Raw genomic sequence first — 18,639 nt, 5'->3', positions numbered from 1 at the left:
TTCTTTTCCACAGACAGCATCACATGCTAGGACACGAATTAGTCCCATTCACAGATATGCTTTGACAGTTGGTTCAACCACGCACCCTCTCCGAAACATTTATCAATGCCGTTAAATAATCGTTAATGTCCCTAAGGTTTAGAAACCTCACAAATATTACAATATTAAAATTTTAATTTATTTAAGAATATAATCATTAGAACAGTCAAATACATTAAAATGAATGTCTAATTAATATGACATTAGGTAATTTTGATCATTTTTACCTAGCCTTTCTTCATGTCTGCCAATTCGATCTTGAAAAGTTTGCAGCTCCTTAGATTTCATTGCTAATCGATGCTGCATATCTGCAAGAGATTTCTCCAGGTGTTCATTCTGCAACCTGAAGCATTAATACAAAGCAGTTTTTATTAGCGAAGCTCATTTATTGATAGCCACAGATATGTTTTTGATTATATAATTGGCGTTGAAGGATTTGCCATTTTAATTTGGGAATTTGGTCTTTAAAATGATGAGAGGGATAGACAGAGTTGACGTGGATAAGCTTTTCCCACTGAGAGTAGGGAAGATTCAAACAAGAGGACATGACTTGAGAATTAAGGGACAGAAGTTTAGGGGTAACATGAGGGGGAACTTCTTTACTCATAGAGCTGTGTGGAATGAGCTTCCAGTGAAGGTGGTGGAGGCAGGTTCGATTTTATCATTTAAAAATAAATTGGATAGTTATATGGACGGGAAAGGAATGGAGGGTTATGGTCTGAGTGCAGGTAGATGGGACTAAGGAAGAATACGTGTTCGGCACGGACTAGAAGGGCCGAGATGGCCTGTTTCCGTGCTGTAATTGTTATATGATTATATGTTATATGGTTAATAAGGTCTCTGACCCATAAAATAGAGGCAAAATCTTTTCACTAAATAATTAGCATTTTTTGTTATTTTTCTTTCCATCATGCTTCTCTGAATGCATTTGAAAAACCAGCAATCCATCAATTTGACACATCACTGAGTAGACAATGCAGGAAAGTGACTGAAAATACATGGTAAAAGTCTTGATTATTAAATGAAAACCTTATGGTTTAATATTAAAAATTAAATATTTAACGTAGAATGCTTGGACAGACCAATTAGTTGTTTATATCAATGATTTGGATGAGAATGTACAAGGTGTGGCCGCACCTGGTGGTAGGCCACGGGCAGAGCGAACCCGCGGCTCTGGAGGGAGGAGTTAGGTGTCGGTGTGGGAGGCGCAGGTCACGGGGTTGACCCTTGGGGGTATTTAATGTCGGGGAATGCCCGTGCCCATTTGAGGAGTAGGGAGCAGCACTATAAAAATAATAAATACGTTTCGTTCACACAACTTCGTGTTCCGACTGATTCTTGGCTGGGCTCTTGCGAGCCCCGCTATACTAGTGACCCCGACGTACAGGAGTGTAATTCTGGAAACAATTTCTGGGAAAAAAATTGTACCTCGCTCAACTCGCCGCTGCCGCCTACGAGGCTGAATGCAACGCGGTCGCCATGAAGCTCCCTACATTCTGGACCTCGCAGCCGCGGCTATCTTTCCGACAGGCCGAGTAGCAGTTCCGCATCTGCGGCGTAACAGTCGACGAGACCCGTTACCATTATGTGGTAAGCGCTAGGAAATGCTACACTTGTCGCTTTACCTCCCCCCTTGACTCCATTCAAGGACCCAAGCAGTCTTTCCAGGTGCAGCAGAGGTTCACCTGCACCTCCTCCAACCTCATCTATTGCATCCGCTGCTCTAGGTGTCAGCTGATCTACATCGGTGAGACCAAGCGTAGGCAACGGCCAGGAAACGGCCGGTCGGTTCGTGCCTTACCTGGATATTCCAAAGTATACAAGCCTCAAAGAGCTCGGATACTCAACATGAGTGGGCTCAGCAACCGGAGGTCCTCAGCCCTCATGAGCGAGATGCTCACGCTCATGGGCGACCACCAGCCTTGCCTTTTATTCAAATTTACTTTCTTGCAGCAGTTGCCGCGCGACATCCGCCAGCAGCTCTTGGGAGAGAGCTTTGAAGGTCCTCTGAGGCTAGCGGCGCGCGCCGACGAGCTGTGGCTGGCCGACCAGCAGGAAGTGGGTGTTCTGGAGGTCCTGGACCGGATCGATACAGCGCCCTGGAAGGCACAACGGCCTAGGACCACGCCCACCATGAGGCTCCGCGGAGCCGCAGACCAGACAGGCTGCGCAGGAGCCAGGAAAAAGGATGTTTAAGAAGGAACTGCAGATGTTGGAAAATCGAAGGTAGACAAAAATGCTGGAGAAACTCAGCGGGGGTGAGGCAGCATCTATGGAGCGAAGGAAATAGGCAAAGTTTTGGGTCGAGACCCTTCTTCAGACTGATGTGAAGGTGTGGGAGGCGGAAAGAAGAAAGGAAGAGGTGGAGACAGTGGCTGAGGGAGAGCTGAGAAGGGGAGGAGAAAGTAGGGATTACCTGAAATTAGAGAAGTCAATGTTCAGACCGCTGGGGTGCAAACTGCCCAAGCGAAATATGAGGTGCTGCTCCTCCAATTTACGATGGGCCCCACTCTGGCCATGGAGGAGGCCCAGGACAGAAAGGTCGGATTCGGAATGGGAGGGAGAGTTGAAGTGCTGAGCCACCAGGAGATCAGGTTGGTTATTGCGAACCGAGCGGAGGTGTTGGACGAAGCGATCGCCAAGCCTACGCTTGGTCTCACCGATGTAGAGCAGCTGACATCTAGAGCAGCGGATGCAATAGATGAGGTTGGAGGAGGTGCAGGTGAACCTCTGCTGCACCTGGAAAGACTGCTTGGGTCCTTGAATGGAGTCAAGCGGGGAGGTAAAGCGACAAGTGTAGCATTTCCTGCGGTTGCAAGGGAAAGTGCCCGGAGAGGGGGTGGTTCGGGTGGGAAGGGATGAATTGACCAGAGAGTTACGGAGGGAGCGGTCTTTGCGGAAAGCAGACAGGGGAGGAGATGGGAAGATGTGGCAAGTGGTGGGATCACGTTGGAGGTGGCGAAAATGTCGGAGGATTATTTGTTGTATGTGATGGCTGGTAGGGTGGAAGGTGAGGACAAGGGGCACTCTGCCCTTGTTACGAGTGGGGGGATGGGGAGTGAGAGCAGAGTCACGGGGTATAGAGGAGACCCTGGTGAGAGCCTCATCTATAGTAGAAGAGGGGAACCCCCGTTCCCTGAAGAATGAGGACATCTCCGATGCCCTGGTGTGGAACACCTCATCTTGGGTGCAGATGCGGCGTAGACGGAGGAATTGGGAGTAGGGGATAGAGTCCCTACAGGAAGCAGGGTGGGAAGAAGTGTAATCCAGATAGCCATGGGAGTCAGTGGGTTTATAGTAGATGGCGGTCAGTCGTCTATCACCTGCGATGGAGATAGTGAGGTCAAGAAATGGTAGGGAAATGTCGGAAATGGTCAAGGTATATTTGAGTGCCGGATGGAAGTTAGTGGTGAAATGGATGAAGTCAGTGAGTTGTGTGTGGGTGTAGGAGGTAGCACCAATGCAGTCGTCGATGTAGCGGAGGTAGAGTGCGGGGATAGGGCCACGATACGCTTCGAACTAGGATTGTTCGTCATATCCTACAAAGAGGCAGGCATAGCTAGGGCCCATGCGTGTGCCCTACGCCTTTTATTTGGAGGAAATGGGAGGAGTCAAACGAAAAGTTATTAAGGGTAAGGACCAGGTCCGCTAGGCGGAGGAGAGTATCAGTAGACGGGGATTGGTTGGTTCAAAAAGGATGAGGTGCTTTTACCACCAACGCTGGGGTTCAGCGGCCCGCCAATGCTGCCAGCCATGTTCGTTTCCGGGAAACGCCGGTGCTGGCGTGGTGGCCGGCAGGATCCATCGCCTATATGCCTGGGACCGGCGCTCGGGGCTCAGGTTCTTGGTGGACACCGGGGGGGAGGTCAGTGTTTAAGCTGGTCCCCCCCCCCTTAGCCGCTGCGAACGGCAGTTCCATCCGCACTTGTATTGTCCGCACTATTCCGATCATCTTTGTCGAGTGCCACTTCACCTGGCCATTCGTTTTTGCAGACGTGGCCAGCCGCTGCTGGGCACAGATTTCTTGCAGGCGCAATCGCTCCTGGTTGACGTGAGAGGGCAATGCCTCGTCCACGTTTTGACGTTGGAGGAGATCTCCTTGCGTCCTACTGCATCCGCCGTGCCAATCCACAACTGGCCGAGTTTCTGGACATTGTTACCTCGCAGTTCGACTCGGCCAGCCCGAGACATGGTGCCATGCACCATATTCTCACATCAGGTCCACCGCTCCACGCCCGCAGGCTTGTCCCCGACAAGCTCCTGATAGCGAGGGCGGGGTTTCGAAAATGGAGGCCATGGGCATCGCCCGACGCTCCAACAACCCATGGGCCTCCCCGCTGCACACGGTGCCGAAGGGCTCCGGTGACTGGAGGCCTTGAGGTGACTACCGCCGCCTGAACGAGGCAACAACGGCCGATCGTTATCCCATTCCCCACATCCAAGATTTCTCAGCCCATCTGGCCAGGGCTAAGCTATTTTCTAAAATTGACTTAGACCGGGGATACAATCAGATCCCCGTGCGACCGGAGGATGCCCCGAAGACGGTTATTATCACCCCGTTCGGTCTTTGAGTTCCTGTAGATGCCCGTTGGTCTCAAGAACGCCGCGCAGGCCTTCCAGCGCCTGATGGACACCGTGGGGCGCGCCTTGATTTCCTATTTATTTATCTAGATGACATCCTCGTGGCAAGTCGCTCGCGGCAGGAGCACTGCGCCCACTTACGTTTATTCTGCCAGCGCCGTAGTGAACACGGTGATTAACCATGGCAAATGCCAGTTCGGCCTCTGGGCCATCGACTTTCTGGGCCACCGGATGATGCGGCACGGAGCAGTGCCTCTACCGCACAGGGCTGAGGCAATCCGCCAGTTTCCCCGGCCTTCCACATGCGGGGCCTCCAGGAGTTCGTGGGCATGGTAACGTTCTACCACCGGTTCTTGCTGGCGGCCATTCTTTCAGTTGTAGACTGGCAAGAGGCGGGAGGTACAATGGGACGCCATCGCCGTGGCGGAGTATGAAGGGCAAAGGAAACCTTGTCTCGGGCGACCATGCTCGTACATCCGCGGGCCGACGCCCCCACAGCCCTTATCGTGGATGTTTCAGACTCTGCGATCGGCAGCCTTCTCGAGCAGTCAGTCAACAGCCAATCGCAGCCTCTCACCTATTTAGCCGCCAGCTGAACCCTTTGGAACAGCGCCTTGCAGTGCGGCATTTCCGGTATTTCCTGGAGGGCTCGGAATTTCGTAGCCTTCACGGACCATAAGGCCCTCACCTTCGCATTCCCCAAGGCCTCAGATCCTTGGTCCGCCCGCCAGCAGGTGCCAGCTAACATTTATTTTGGAGTTTACAACAGACGTCCGACACATCACCGGTAAATCTAAGCTGGTTGCAGATGCCTTGTCCCGCCTGGCAATTGGAGCAGTTCTCAACCCGGCCTCTGGATGACTACTCCGCCTTGGCTGCGGCGCAGCTGGCGGACGAAGAGATGCCAGTGTACTGCACCGCGATCTCGGGTTTGGTGCTGGAGGATGTGCCGTTGGGCCCCTCGGGTGGTCCCATCCTGTGCGACGTGTCCACGGGCCAGCCGCGGCCTGTTGTTCCAGCCGCCTGGCACCATCGCGTGCTCGATATCATCCACGGGCTAGCCCACCCATCTATCCGGGCGGAAGCAAGTCGGTCACTGGGCCTGGGCGTGCATTCTGTGCCAGACATCGACGGTACATCGACACCTCCGGGCGCCGGTTCAAGATTTTACAGTACCACACTGGCGGTTCGACCACGTGCACATTGACATCGTGGGGCCACTGCCTCTGTCCCGGGGATTTTAGCACCTGTTGACGGTGGTGGACCGTTTTACGCGGTGGTCGGAGGCTATCCCGCTAATGGAGATTTCCGCCCGGTCGTACGCTCGTGGCCTCGTGGCTAATTGGATTGCCCGCTTCGGGCAAAGAGTTTATGTGGAGTTTGAACAAGCAGCAACAAAGAGAAGCAGGGAGAAGAACTGATTGGCTGAAGCCCGTGGGGAAGGTGAGTGGGTCATGGGGGAAAAACAGTTTAAAACTGATGAAATTGGTTTGTAAATTGGTAAATTAGGCAATTTATCAGTCAATATAAGCAAGGCTGCTCTAGGGGAGCGGCATTGTGAGAAAAGTGTGAGTCTTTGGCTCGAGAGTCTTCGGCGAGGAGTCTGAGGGAGGACGCCACACCAAACGAAAGAAGGAGATGTCAAGCAAGCTGATTCAGTGTGATGCTTGTAGTATGTGGGAGGTCAAGGACACTGCTGGTGCCTCTGGCTGCTACAAATGTGAGAAGTGCATCCCGGTACAGCTCCTGAATACCGTGTTGGGGAACTGGAGAAGCAAGTGGATGACCTCAGGTTCGTCCGAGAAGCTGAGTCGTTCCTCGACGGGTCCTACAGTAAGATTGTTACACCTAAGGTACTGGAAGAGAGAAGGTGCGTGACGGTGAGAAAGGGATAGAAACATGGAATGCAAAGGTCCCCGGGTGTTGTACCTCTTGTGAACAGGTTCACCCACTTAAAAGGGACAATAGACGTTAACACACTGAGCGGCGGACTGGCTTGCGAAGCAAAACATACTGTTGAGCCAAAACCAAAGAGGCCAACGTCAGGCAATGCCGTGGTAGTTGGAGACTCCATTGTGAGAGGTACGGACAGGGGATTCTGCGGCAACAGACGGGATTCGAGGATGGTGTGCTGCCTCCCTGGTGCCAGGATACAGGATGTCACGGACAGACTGCAGAAAATCCTCAAGGGCGAAGGTGAACAGCCGGAAGTTGTAGTGCATGTTGGTACAAACGATGTCGGAAAGAGGGGATGAATATTCTGCAGCGTGAATTTAGAGAGCTCGGAAAAGTGCTGAACCAGGGTGGTTATCTCCGGTTTGCTTCCAGTTCCTCGTGCTGGACAGATGGTTTTAAACTAAATAAAGGGGTGGGTGGGGGTGGGGGGTGTCAAATGGGATTGTCAAGGACGGAATTAAAGGGAAAGGGAGTAAAAGGATAGTTAATGACCCCAGAATTAATGGGAAAGAAAGCACACAAAGGGATAGGAGAGTATGGCCAAGTGTAATAGGGATCGATGTGAAAGGTGAGATGCGTAAGGAATTAAAAGTATTGTATTTGAATGCGTGAAGTATAAAAAGTAAAGTAGATGAGCTTGAGGCTCATGAAGTAGAGGTTGGTAGATATGACATTGTGGGGATTACCGAGACGTGGCTGCAGGAGGATCGGGCCTGGGAACTTAATATCTAGGGATATACATCCTATAGAAAGGATAGGCAGGTGGGCAGAGGAGGGGGGGGGGGGGGTAGCTCTGCTGGTGAGGGATGGATTTCAATCCCTTGCGAGGGAAGACATAGGGACTGACGAGGTAGAGTCACTGTGGATTGAGTTGAGGAATTGCAAAAGCAAGAAGACACTAATTGGTGTTATCTACAGACCCCCAAATAGTAGCCCGGATGTAGGGTGTAAGTTGCAGCAGGAGTTAAAACTGGCATGTAACAAAGGTAATGCCACTGTGGTGATGGGGGATTTCAATATGCTGGTAGACTGGGGAAATCAGGTTGGTTCAGGACCCCAAGAAAGAGAGTTTGTAGACTGCCTCCAAGATGGATTCTTAGAGCAGCTTGTAATGGAGCCGACCAGAGAAAAGGCAATTCTGGATTTAGTGTTGTCCAATGAACCAGATTTGATAAGAGAACCCGAGGTAAAGGAACCACTTGGAGGTAGTGATCATAATATGATTAGTTTTAATCTGCAATTTGAGAAGAAGGTTAAATCGGAAGTGTCAGTGATGCAATTGAACAAAGGGGACGATGAAGGCATGAGAGTGGAGCTGGCCAAAGTAGATTGGAAAGGGATCCTAGCAGGAATGACGGTGGAACAGCAATGGCAGGGATTTCTGGGCATAATCTGGAAGACGCAGGGTCATTTCATTCCAAAAAGGATGAAAGATTCTAAGCGGAGTAGGAGGCAACCGTGGCTGACAAGAGAAGTTAGGGATAGAATAAAACTAAAAGAAAAGATGTATAACACAGCAAAGAGTAGCCAGAAGCCAGATGATTGGGAAACTTTCATAGGACAACAGAAGGAAATAAAACGGGCAATACGGGCTGAAAAGATGAAGTACGAGGGGAAGCTGGCCAGGAATGTAAAGAATGACAGTAAAAGCTTCTTTAGATATGTTAAGGGAAAAAGAATAGAAAAGTCAAATGTGGGTCCCTTGAAGGTAGACACAGGAGAAATTATTATGGGGAACAAGGAAATGGCAGAAGAGTTGAACAGGTACTTCGGATCTGTCTTCACTGAGGAAGACACAAACAGTCTCCCAGAATTACTGGAGGACAGAGGATCTAAGGGGGTAGAGGAACTGAAAGAAATTTTCAATAGGCAAGAAATAGTATTGGGTAGGCTAATGGGACTGAAGGATGATAAATCCCCTGGGCCTGATGGTCTGCATCCCAGGGTCCTTAGGGAGGTGGCTCTAGAAATAGTGGACGCATTGGTGATCATTTTCCAATGTTCAATAGATTCAGGATCAGTTCCTGTGGATTGGAGGGTAGCTAATGTTATCCCACTTTTCAAGAAAAGAACGAGAGAGAAAACAGGGAATTACAGGCCAGTTAGCCTGACTTCGGTGGTGGGAAAGATGCTGGAGTCAATTATTAAAGAGGTAATAATGGGGCATTTGGATAGCAGTAAAAGGATTAGTCCAAGTCAACATGGATTTATGAAAGGGAAATCGTGCTTGACTAATCCGCTGGAATTTTTTGAGGGTGTGACAAGTAAAATGGATGAAGGGGTGCCAGTGGATGTAGTGTATCTGGACTTTCAGAAATGCTTTGATAATGTCCCGCACGGGAGACTGGTGACTAAAATTAGAGCACATGGTATTGTGGGTAGGGTGTTGACATGGATAGAAAATTGGTTGGCAGACCGGAAGCAAAGAGTAGGAGTGAACGGGTCCTTTTCAGAATGGCAGGCAGTGGCGAGTGGAGCGCCGCAAGGCTCGGTGTTGGGGCCACAACTGTTTACCATATATATTAATGATTTTAAAGAGGGAATTAGGAGCAACACTGGCAAGTTTGCGGATGACACAAAGCTAGGTGGCAGTGTGAACTGTAAAGAGGATGTTAGAAGGTTGCAGGGTGACCTGGACAGGTTGAGTGAGTGGGTAGATGCGTGGCAGATGCAGTATAATATGGATAAATGTGAAGTTATCCACTTTGGCGGCAAAAACAAGGGGACAGATTATTATCTCAATGGGGTTCGGTTAGGTAAGGGGGAGGTACACGAGACCTGGGCGTCCTTGTACACCGCTCACTGAAAGTTGGCGTGCAGGCAGTGAAGAAAGCTAATGGAATGTTGGCCTTCATAACAAGAGGATTTCAGTATAGGTGTAAAGAGGTTCTTCTGCAGTTGTATAGGGCTGTGGTGAGACCACATCTGGAGTATTATGTACAGTTTTGGTCTCCTAATTTGAGGAAGGACATCCTTGTGATTGAGGCAGTGCAGCATAGGTTCACAAGATTGATCCCTGGGATGGCAGGACTGTCATATGAGGAAAGATTGAAAATACTAGGGTTGTATTCACTGGAGTTTAGAAGGATGAGGGGGTTCTTATAGAAACATATAAAATTATAAAAGGACTGGACCAAGCTAGATGAAGTAAAAATGTTCCCAATGTGGGGCGAGTCCAGAACCAGGGGCCACAGTCTTAGAATAAAGGGGAGGTCATTTAAGACTGAGGTGAGAAAAAACTTTTTCACCCAGAGAGTTGTGAATTTATGGAATTCCCTGCCACAGAGGGCAGTGGAGGCCAAGTCACTGGATGGATTTAAGAGAGAGATGGATAGAGCTCTAGGGGGCTAGTGGAGTCAAGGGAGATGGGGAGAGGCAGGCACGGGTTATTGATAGGGGACGATCAGCCATGATCACAAAGAATGGCTGTGCTGGCTCGAAGGGCCGAAAGGCCTCCCCCTGCACCTATTTTCTATGTTTCTAATAGATTCAGGATCAGTTCCTGTGGATTGGAGGATAGCTAATGTTATCCCACTTTTCAAGAAAGGAGCGAGAGAGAAAATGGGGAATTACAGACCAGTTAGCCCGACTTCAGTGGTGGGAAAGATGCTGGTCAATTATTAAAGAGGTAATAATGGGGCATTTGGATAGCAGTAAAAGGATTAGTCTAAGTCAGCATGGATTTATGAAAGGATAATCATGCTTGACTAATCTTCTGGAATTTTTTGAGGATGTGACAAGTAAAATGGACGAAGGGGAGCCAGTGGATGTCGTGTATCTAGACTTTCAGAAAGCCTCTATAAGGTCCCGCACGGGAGACTGGTGACTAAAATTAGAGCACATGGTATTGGGAGTAGGGTGTTGAAATGGATAGAAAATTGGTTGGCAGACAGGAAGCAAAGAGTAGGAGTGAACGGGTCCTTTTCAGAATGGCACAGGCAGTGGCGAGTGGAGTGCCGCAAGGCTTGGTGTTGGGGCTGCAATTGTTTACTATATATTAATGATTTGGAAGAGGGAATTAGGAGCAACACTAGCAAGTTTGCAGATGACACAAAGCTGGGTGGCTGTGTGAACTGTGAAGAGGATGTTAGGAGGTTGCAGGGTGACCTGGACAGGTTGAGTGAGTGAGCAAATGTGTGGCAGATGCAGTATAATATAGATAAATGTGATGTTATCCACTTTAGTGGCAAAAATAAGGGGGCAGATTGTCCCACCACTCGCCACATCTTCCCATCTCCCCCCGTCTGCCTTCCGCAAAGACCGCTCCCTCCGTAACTCCCATGTCAATTCCTCCCTTCCCTCCCGCTCCACCCCTTCCCCCGGCACTTTCCCTTGCAACCGCAAGAGATGCTACACCTGTTGCTTAACCTCCCCCCTCGACTCCATTCGTTCCAGGTGCGACAGAGGTTCACCTGCACCTCCTCCAACCTCAGCTATTGCATCCGCTGCTCTAGATGTCAGCTGATCTATATCGGTGAGACCAAGCGTAGGCTTGGCGATCATTTCGCCGAACACCTCCGCTCGGTTCGCACTAACCAACCTGACCTCCCGGTGGCTCAGCACTTCAACTCCCCCTCCCATTCCGTATCCGACCTCTCTGTCCTGGGCCTCCTCCATGGCCAGAGTGAGCAACACTGGAAATTGGAGGAACAGCACCTCATATTCCACTTGGGAAGTCTGCATCCTGGTGGCATGAACATTGAATTCTCACAATTCTGTTAACCTTTGCTGTCTCCTCCCCTTCCTACCTCCTACCTCAACCCTCGGGCTCCTCCTCCTTTTTCCTTTCTTCTCCCCATCTCCCCCCACCCCCTATCAGTCTGAAGAAGGGTTTGGGCCCGAAACGTTGCCCATCTCCTTCGCTCCATAAATGCTGCTGCACCCGCTGAGTTTCTCCAGCATTTTTGTGTACCTCCGGGCAGATTATTATCTCAATGGGTTTAGGTTAGGTAGGGGGAGGTACAGCTAGACCTGGGTGTCCTTGTACACCGGTCACTGAAAGTTGGCGTGCAGGTACAGCAGGTAGTGAAGAAGGCTAATGGAATGTTGGCCCTCATAACAAGAGGATTTCAGTATAGGAGTAGAGAGGCTCTTCTGATGTTGTATAGGGCTCTGGTAAGACCACATCTGGAGTATTGTGTATAGTTTTGGTCTCCTACTTTGAGGAAGGACATCCTTGTGATTGAGGCAGTGTAGCGTAGATTCACGAGATTGATCCCTGGGATGGCGGGACTGTCATATGAGGAAAGATTGAAAAGACTAGGCTTGTATTCACTGGAGTTTAGGAGGATGAGGGGGTTTCTTATAGAAACATATAAAATTATAAAAGGACTAGACAAGCTAGATGCAGGATAAAATGTTCCCAATGTTGGGCGAGTCCAGAACCAGGGGCCACAGTCTTAGAGTAAATGGGAGGCCATTTAGGACTGAGGTGAGAAAAAACGTTTTCACCCAGAGAGTTGTGAATTTGTGGAATTCCCTGCAATAGAGGGCAGTGGAGGGCAAATCACTGGATGGATTTAAGAGAGAGTTAGATAGGGCTCTAGGCATTGGTGGAATCAAGGGATATGGGGAGAAGGCAGGCACGGGTTATTGATCAGCCATGATCACAATGAATGGCGATGCGGGCTCGAAGGGCCGAATGGCCGCCTCCTGCATATATTTTCTATGTTTTTATGTTTCGGGGTTCCACTGGACATCACAACTGACCAGGGTGCCCTGTGTTGGCCCAACTGCTGGGGACGCAGCTCCACCATTCAACAGCGTACCATCCCCAGTCGAATGGGTTGGTGGAGTGGTTCCACTGTGTCTGAAGGACGCCCTGAAGACTCGCCTCACGGCCCAAGAGGATGGACGAGTTGCCATGGGTCCTGGTGGGGATTCGGACTGCCCTCAAGGAGGATTTGTCATAGTCCTTGGCGGAATTAGTGTATGGCGCTCCGCTCACCGTCTCTGGGGAGTTTGTCCCGGCCGCTTATGGGCCCCGGGAACTGCCGTCATCTGTGTTGGTGCGCTTGTGGGGGAGGGTTGGCGCCCTGGCTCCCGTCCCGACGTCTCGTCATGGGGTGGTCCCATCCCATGTGCCACCGGCACTGGTGGACTGTCCGTACGTCTTTCTGCACCGTGACGCCCACAGGTCGCCCTTGCAGCGCCCATATGAAGGTCCCTTTCAGGTGCTGTGGCACGGGTACACGACATTCGTCTTGGACATGGGGTACCGGCAAGAAACTGTATCTGTGGCTCGTTTAAAGCCAGCCCATCGGGACCTGAGCAAGCAAGTACAGGTGGCTTAACCTCCCCGTCGCGGGCGCCCGCCGTCCCGGGTCCCCTTGAATTATTCTGGACCAGGCAAGTCCCCTGTGCGTGGGGACGTATCTACGCGATCTGGCTGCCTCGTTTGGCATCCCGTCCGTTTCGGTGCCTCTGGTTCGGGGAGGGTTGGGGGGGGGGGGGTACTGTGGTAGGCCACGGACAGAGCACACCCTCGGCTCTGGAGGGAGGAGTTAGGTGTCTCGGTGTGGGAGGCGCAGGTCAGGGGGTTGACCCGGGGGTATTTAAGGTCGGGCAACGCCCGTGCCTATTTGAGGAGTAGGGAGCAGCACTGTAATAATAATAAATATGTTTAGTTCACACAACTTCGTGTTCCGACTAATTCCTGGCTAGACTCCTGCGAATTCCTGCTATATTCACAAGTTTGCATGATTCGCAAGTTTGCAAATGACACCAAAGCAATATCTTGATCCAGCAGGTGGGCTGAGGAATGGTTATTGAAGTTTAATGCTGATTAGTGTGAGGGATCTCAGAGTGCAGGTGCATAGTTTCTTGAAATTGGGGTAGATAGGATGGTCAAGAAGGCTGTTGGTACATTGGCCATCATCAGTCAGAGTATCAAGTACAGAAGTTGGGAGGTTATGTTACAGTTCCAAATCAATACCTTCTGGTGCACAGTGGTGGTGGTCTTGGTGAGCTCATGCTCCCCAGACCAGGAATATCTAACTATGAAGTGCCGTCCCTGCTACCTGCTACTGGAATTCACCCCAGCTATTGTGATAGCAGTCTCCATCTCTCCCCATGCTGAGGTCAAGTTTGCCCTGAATGAACTGTACTCCATTACCAATAGCCTTGAAACAAAACACCCCAAAGCTGGGGACTTCAATCAAGCCAACCTGAAAGGTGTGCTATCAAAATGCTATCAGCATATCTCGTGCCCACCAGAGGCCAGAACACCCTCGACCACTGCTACACATCCATAAAAAAACACCCTCTGCTCCATTTCCAGGCCATATTTTGGGAAATCTGATCATTTAGCCGTGCTTTTCTTCACTGCCTTTAAACAAAACTGAAGCAGGAAGATGAGGCAGCAAGTTGTTCAGTGCTGCTCTGCGGAAACTGGTTACATCCTACGCGACTGCAGCCAACCAGAATGAGTAGGCCACTGGCGTGACTGGCTCCATCAGCAAGTGCACAAAGGAGTACATGCTGAAGAAGACCATCCATGTGTTACCCAAACCATGGATGAACCTTGAAGTCCATTCCCAGGTGAAGGCCAAGTGTACAAGTCAAGCAATCCTGAGCAGTACAGGAAAGCTCGCTACAATCCTCGCAAAGCCATCAGGAATGTCAATCTACAAAGCAATCAGGAATCCTGAACTGGCGTCACATACTCTTATGCTGTTTACCACCTGGCCCACATTGCTTTACTTGTATTGTCTGCTGTCTGCCCTCCTTTCACTGATCGCTATGCATCATTGGGATTATTTTTTTCCACATGATCTCCTATTCATTGGGCGCTTACAAGCTGAAACTTAAATAGTTTAATTTACCTTTGGTTTCATCTTTTTGAGTTGCCCAGGCCTAAGAATATTTCTGTCAATGAGGCCGCTGAGTATAAATAAAGGTTTCACCAAATGAGCCAGGGCAGAGGCAAGCAATTAATCCCATTCCTCAAACGTTGGTTTCTGGACATTCTTGCTCTCTAAGTCCCATTGAACCCCAGTCTGTAATACCTTCTCTAAAATAAAATATCACAAAACATTTTTCTTTCCATTGATCTCCAAGTCCGTTGTCATAACGGCAGCAAGAAATTAATAACTTAATGAAAATAACTCATGCAAAAACTCACAAGGCATCAACTATTATACAATCTGTTAATTCTGTTATATCTTTGATATAATTTTACTTTAATTTCAACCATCCTGGCATTTTCTTTGCATTGTTTATTTCGCACTATTTGCAGGTCCATCTACTTCGTAACATGTAAGTATACCCTATCACTATTTCTGGATAAACAGTGTGCAAATTCAGTGCAAAATAAACATACAGTTCTTTCATACTTTTTAATATTCTTCAGTCATTGAAACCAGCACAAAGGTTTGGCCAGCTGAGTGACAAGAGAATCGTCCCACTTTGTGAAATGTTGAGACTTTCATTTCTATTCATATATATTTATAGCTTGCCAGCATGGTGGTTAACGTAAATTGTTAACAGCCCTATTGCACACAGTCATACCAGATGGAGCACACATACTGTATTATGTGGACCAGGACTCTTGCCATCTGTTATTCAGTGTTATGGAAATAGGATAGTTTTATTTTTACTCTCGATATCTTGAATTGCATTTGAGAGGTTAGTGCGTGGGTCTAGAAAATGGAATAAGGTGCTGTCAACAACTAAAACAACTAAAGATCATTAAGCTATGAACTTCACATTTAATTTGTGTGTAGTTACACAAAGCTTTTTAAACTTGATATTGCCATCGTGATACCTAATTCATCTATTTTGCACAGTTCAAGATTATTCTGAGAGAAACGTCCAGTTAACGTCAAGCCCTAATCAAAACACATAGTGATGGAGGAACTCAGCAGGTCAGGCATCATCCAGTGGGAGTGGTCAGATGGCATTTTAGGTCGGGAGAAGGGGCTGTCCATTCCCTCCTCAGATGTTGTCTGACCTGCTGAGTACTTTGAACAAGATTACAGCATCTGCAGTTTCTTATGAATCAACATTAAACTTTATTTTGATTGCTTGTATTCAAGCTCAAAACTGTCAAAAACTGTCTTTAGCAATGCACCATAATTAATCATAAATTAATTTTGTGATCTAAAACCTCTCATCATAGACACAGTACAAATCATGAGTGTTACTTCCGAGCACAAGGTAGGTGATTATTTTTGAAACAAAGTACAATATGAATAGCCTTGTTAAATATATCTGCTTAATCTTGCTTAGATTTAATTTTAAGTGTCATTATGGGTTAAAGATAGCTCTTTTGCCCAAATCAAATCACAGCACCAAGTGAGATAATCTCAATAACTACAATGTCTTTTGAAACTTTCCAGGTGAATAAAGGAGACTTTACAGTAGTTCAATGATGAACAGGGGTTGTCTTCCTTTTGCTTAATATTTATCAATCCAACAATACCACTGAAGCAGATCAAATGATATTCATATTCATTGTATGCAAATGAACAACTATGCTGGTTTATATAACAACTGCACTTCAAATAATTAATTTGCTGAAGTATTTTGGAAGAGCTTGCAAAAGTTAAAGATGTTATGTAAATGCAACCTTTTAATTTTATAAAGCAATAGTGTCAGAAAGTGCTAGTTTATTAGAATTCCAGGGTTACTACTTACAGGGGTTGTCTTTCCTTTTGCTTAATATTTTGCTTCAGTCTGAAGAAGGGTTTCGGTCCGAAACGTCGCCTATTTCCTTCGCTCCATAGATGCTGCTGCACCCGCTGAGTTTCTCCAGCATTTTTGTGTACCTTACTACTTACAGTGTTCACTTACAATGCATACATTTATGGTTTACTATATAACTGTTCATTGATTGCACATTATCTTGTGAAAACAGTGACACGTTCTTCCCATGACCTGCGTGGGTTTTCTCCGGGATCTCTAGTTTCCTCCCACAGATGTAGGTTAATTGGCTTGGTATTATTGTAAACTATCCCTAGTTTGTGTAGGAGTGTTAGTGTGCGAGGGTCACTGGTCAGCGGGGATTCTGTGGGCTGAAGGGCCTGTTTCCACGCATTATCTCCAAAACTAAATTATATACAGCATGGGAACAGCCCATCAGACCAACTTGTTCATACAAATGTTTTTTAAAAGTTGTCATGGTACGTGCAACTACCATTTCGGCTGGTGGGTAGTTCCATATACCTCCCACCTTCTGTATGAAGAACTTGCCCTTCTGGTGTTTGATTAAACACCTTCACTAGCACACGCCGGCATCATTTTTTTCCCCTCCTTCCTGTACTGACTGCATATTCCGGAGGAGGCGCTGTCCTGAACGGCTGCCTGTCCTGCAGCTGTCCGTTTTTTTCCCCTTCTTTTTTATTATTTTTAGTACGTTGAGTGTGTAGTCAGGGGGCCTAATCTTTTTATGTGTGGGGGGTGGTGGGGGGGAAGGGGGAAACTGCTTTTCGAGTCCCTACCTGGTCGGAGGGGTTGCCTTCCTCCGAGCAACGACTTCGACCTGTCCTTGCGGCCTACCAGTGGGTCCTGGAGCGACGTTTCCCTGAGGGGACCTGGCCAGAACATCGGCTTTGGCGGCAGCGCAGAACATCGGCTTTGGCGGCGGCGCAGCGCTAGAGCGCTATTGCGGAGCGGGCGATGCCTTTCCTGGATCGCCGCGCTGGGACTCCAGTATGCTGGGACCGCCGATAAGAACATTGTGGAGCCGCGGTTCTGTGGAGCGGCCAGCTGCGACGTTGAACTTTACATCCCGGAGCCTGGGATCTCTTGCTGTGATCGCCAGTGTGCGGAGCTCCGTCCGGCGCGGTCTGTTGGCTTGGAAGCCGCGGTCTTCGGTGGGAAGGCGGCCGTTCCTGGCACCCCAAGCCGCTGGGGGTTCTCCCGACGCCGAAGCACCATCACCCGGCGAGAACATCGGGCGCCGTGGCGGCGACTGTGGAGGCCTCAATAGGCCCGACTTTGGGTGGACAAGAGGATGGGGACTGGACTTTGTGCCTTCCCCCACAGTGGGAATCACTGTGGGGGGATGTTTTTGTGTTGAACTTCTTTTTGAATCTATGTTGTATTTTTATTAGTGTGCTGCAAGGACATCAGAATTTCCCTGAATAAGGGGATTAATAAAGTTTAATCTAATCTAATCTAATATTAGAGTTATTGCCAGGTTCTGAACAAGTCCTTTCTTGTTTTTTATAGCTCTCTCATTCCTGTAGTTTAAGGTTTTTTCAATTAACAACTTAAACCTAAAGCTTTTACTTTCCTTATCAGGCATACAATCTGCGCCACTAATAATCATGTTGGAGAAGCTACAATATTATGCATGAAAGAAAAAAATTATGAAGCTTATGTCTGGCTCATATTTCCATGCTGCTAAGCAAGTTGTTCACAAAGGTATAAAGAGGAGTTTAGATGCTATACAAGCAGGGATCTGACAAGAGAAGGAAGTGCGAATAATGAAATAATTGACTACATACAGGAATAGATTATATTGCACGCATAACCAATGCGTGTTGTAGCTGAAATCTTGCACCATGGGTAAATGATAGAATGCACAGCTTCTAGTTTAAGGTAAAGTCCCTGTCCCACTGTACGAGGTAATTCAAGAGTTCTCCTGAGTTTTCCCGATTCGAACTCGGAGAATTTCCGTAGCGGGTCCGTGGGAGTTTGTGGATGTCTCGTACCGGCTCGTACAAGTAAAAAGTTTTTAAAAATTTCATCACGAGTATTTTTTCTTACTCGTGGGCATTTTTTGCAGTGATGAAGAAACGTCACGAGTTTACCGGATGTCCCGAGTACCTACCGTTAGCATTACGAGACATCCACGAACTCCTACGGACCCGCTACGGACATTCTCCGAGTTCGAATCACAGGAAAACTCGGGAGAACTCTTGAATTACCTTGTACAGTGGGAAAGGGGCTTAAGGCCCTCAAGGGCAAAAGGGTGAAACTATACAAAAAAACCTGAACCAAATAGTGACAAAAGGCAAACAAACCTTCCATCCAAATTTGTTATTGTGCTTGATGATTTGTGTCATCTTCAATCAATTTATGAGCTCCATTGTGCAAGTCAGTTTCGAACAAGTTAAT

The 18,639-nt window shown here is 48.3% G+C and overlaps 1 protein-coding gene across 7 annotated transcripts in view; it reads right to left on the bottom strand.

The window, feature by feature from the left end:
• cep135 (centrosomal protein 135) overlaps positions 1-18,639 on the bottom strand; it is a 120,647-nt gene that overhangs the window by 27,027 nt on the left and 74,981 nt on the right. For all 7 annotated transcript variants that reach the window (XM_033029058.1, XM_033029050.1, XM_033029025.1 and 4 more), the window contains one exon: positions 267-382. In XM_033029058.1, coding sequence (XP_032884949.1) covers positions 267-382 — 116 coding nt within the window. The remainder of the gene's footprint in view (positions 1-266; positions 383-18,639) is intronic.

Source organism: Amblyraja radiata, chromosome 1 (genome assembly GCF_010909765.2).
Source record: "Amblyraja radiata isolate CabotCenter1 chromosome 1, sAmbRad1.1.pri, whole genome shotgun sequence".
Classification (NCBI taxonomy): Eukaryota; Metazoa; Chordata; class Chondrichthyes; order Rajiformes; family Rajidae; genus Amblyraja; species Amblyraja radiata.
This window is presented reverse-complemented; position numbering and strand designations above follow the sequence as displayed.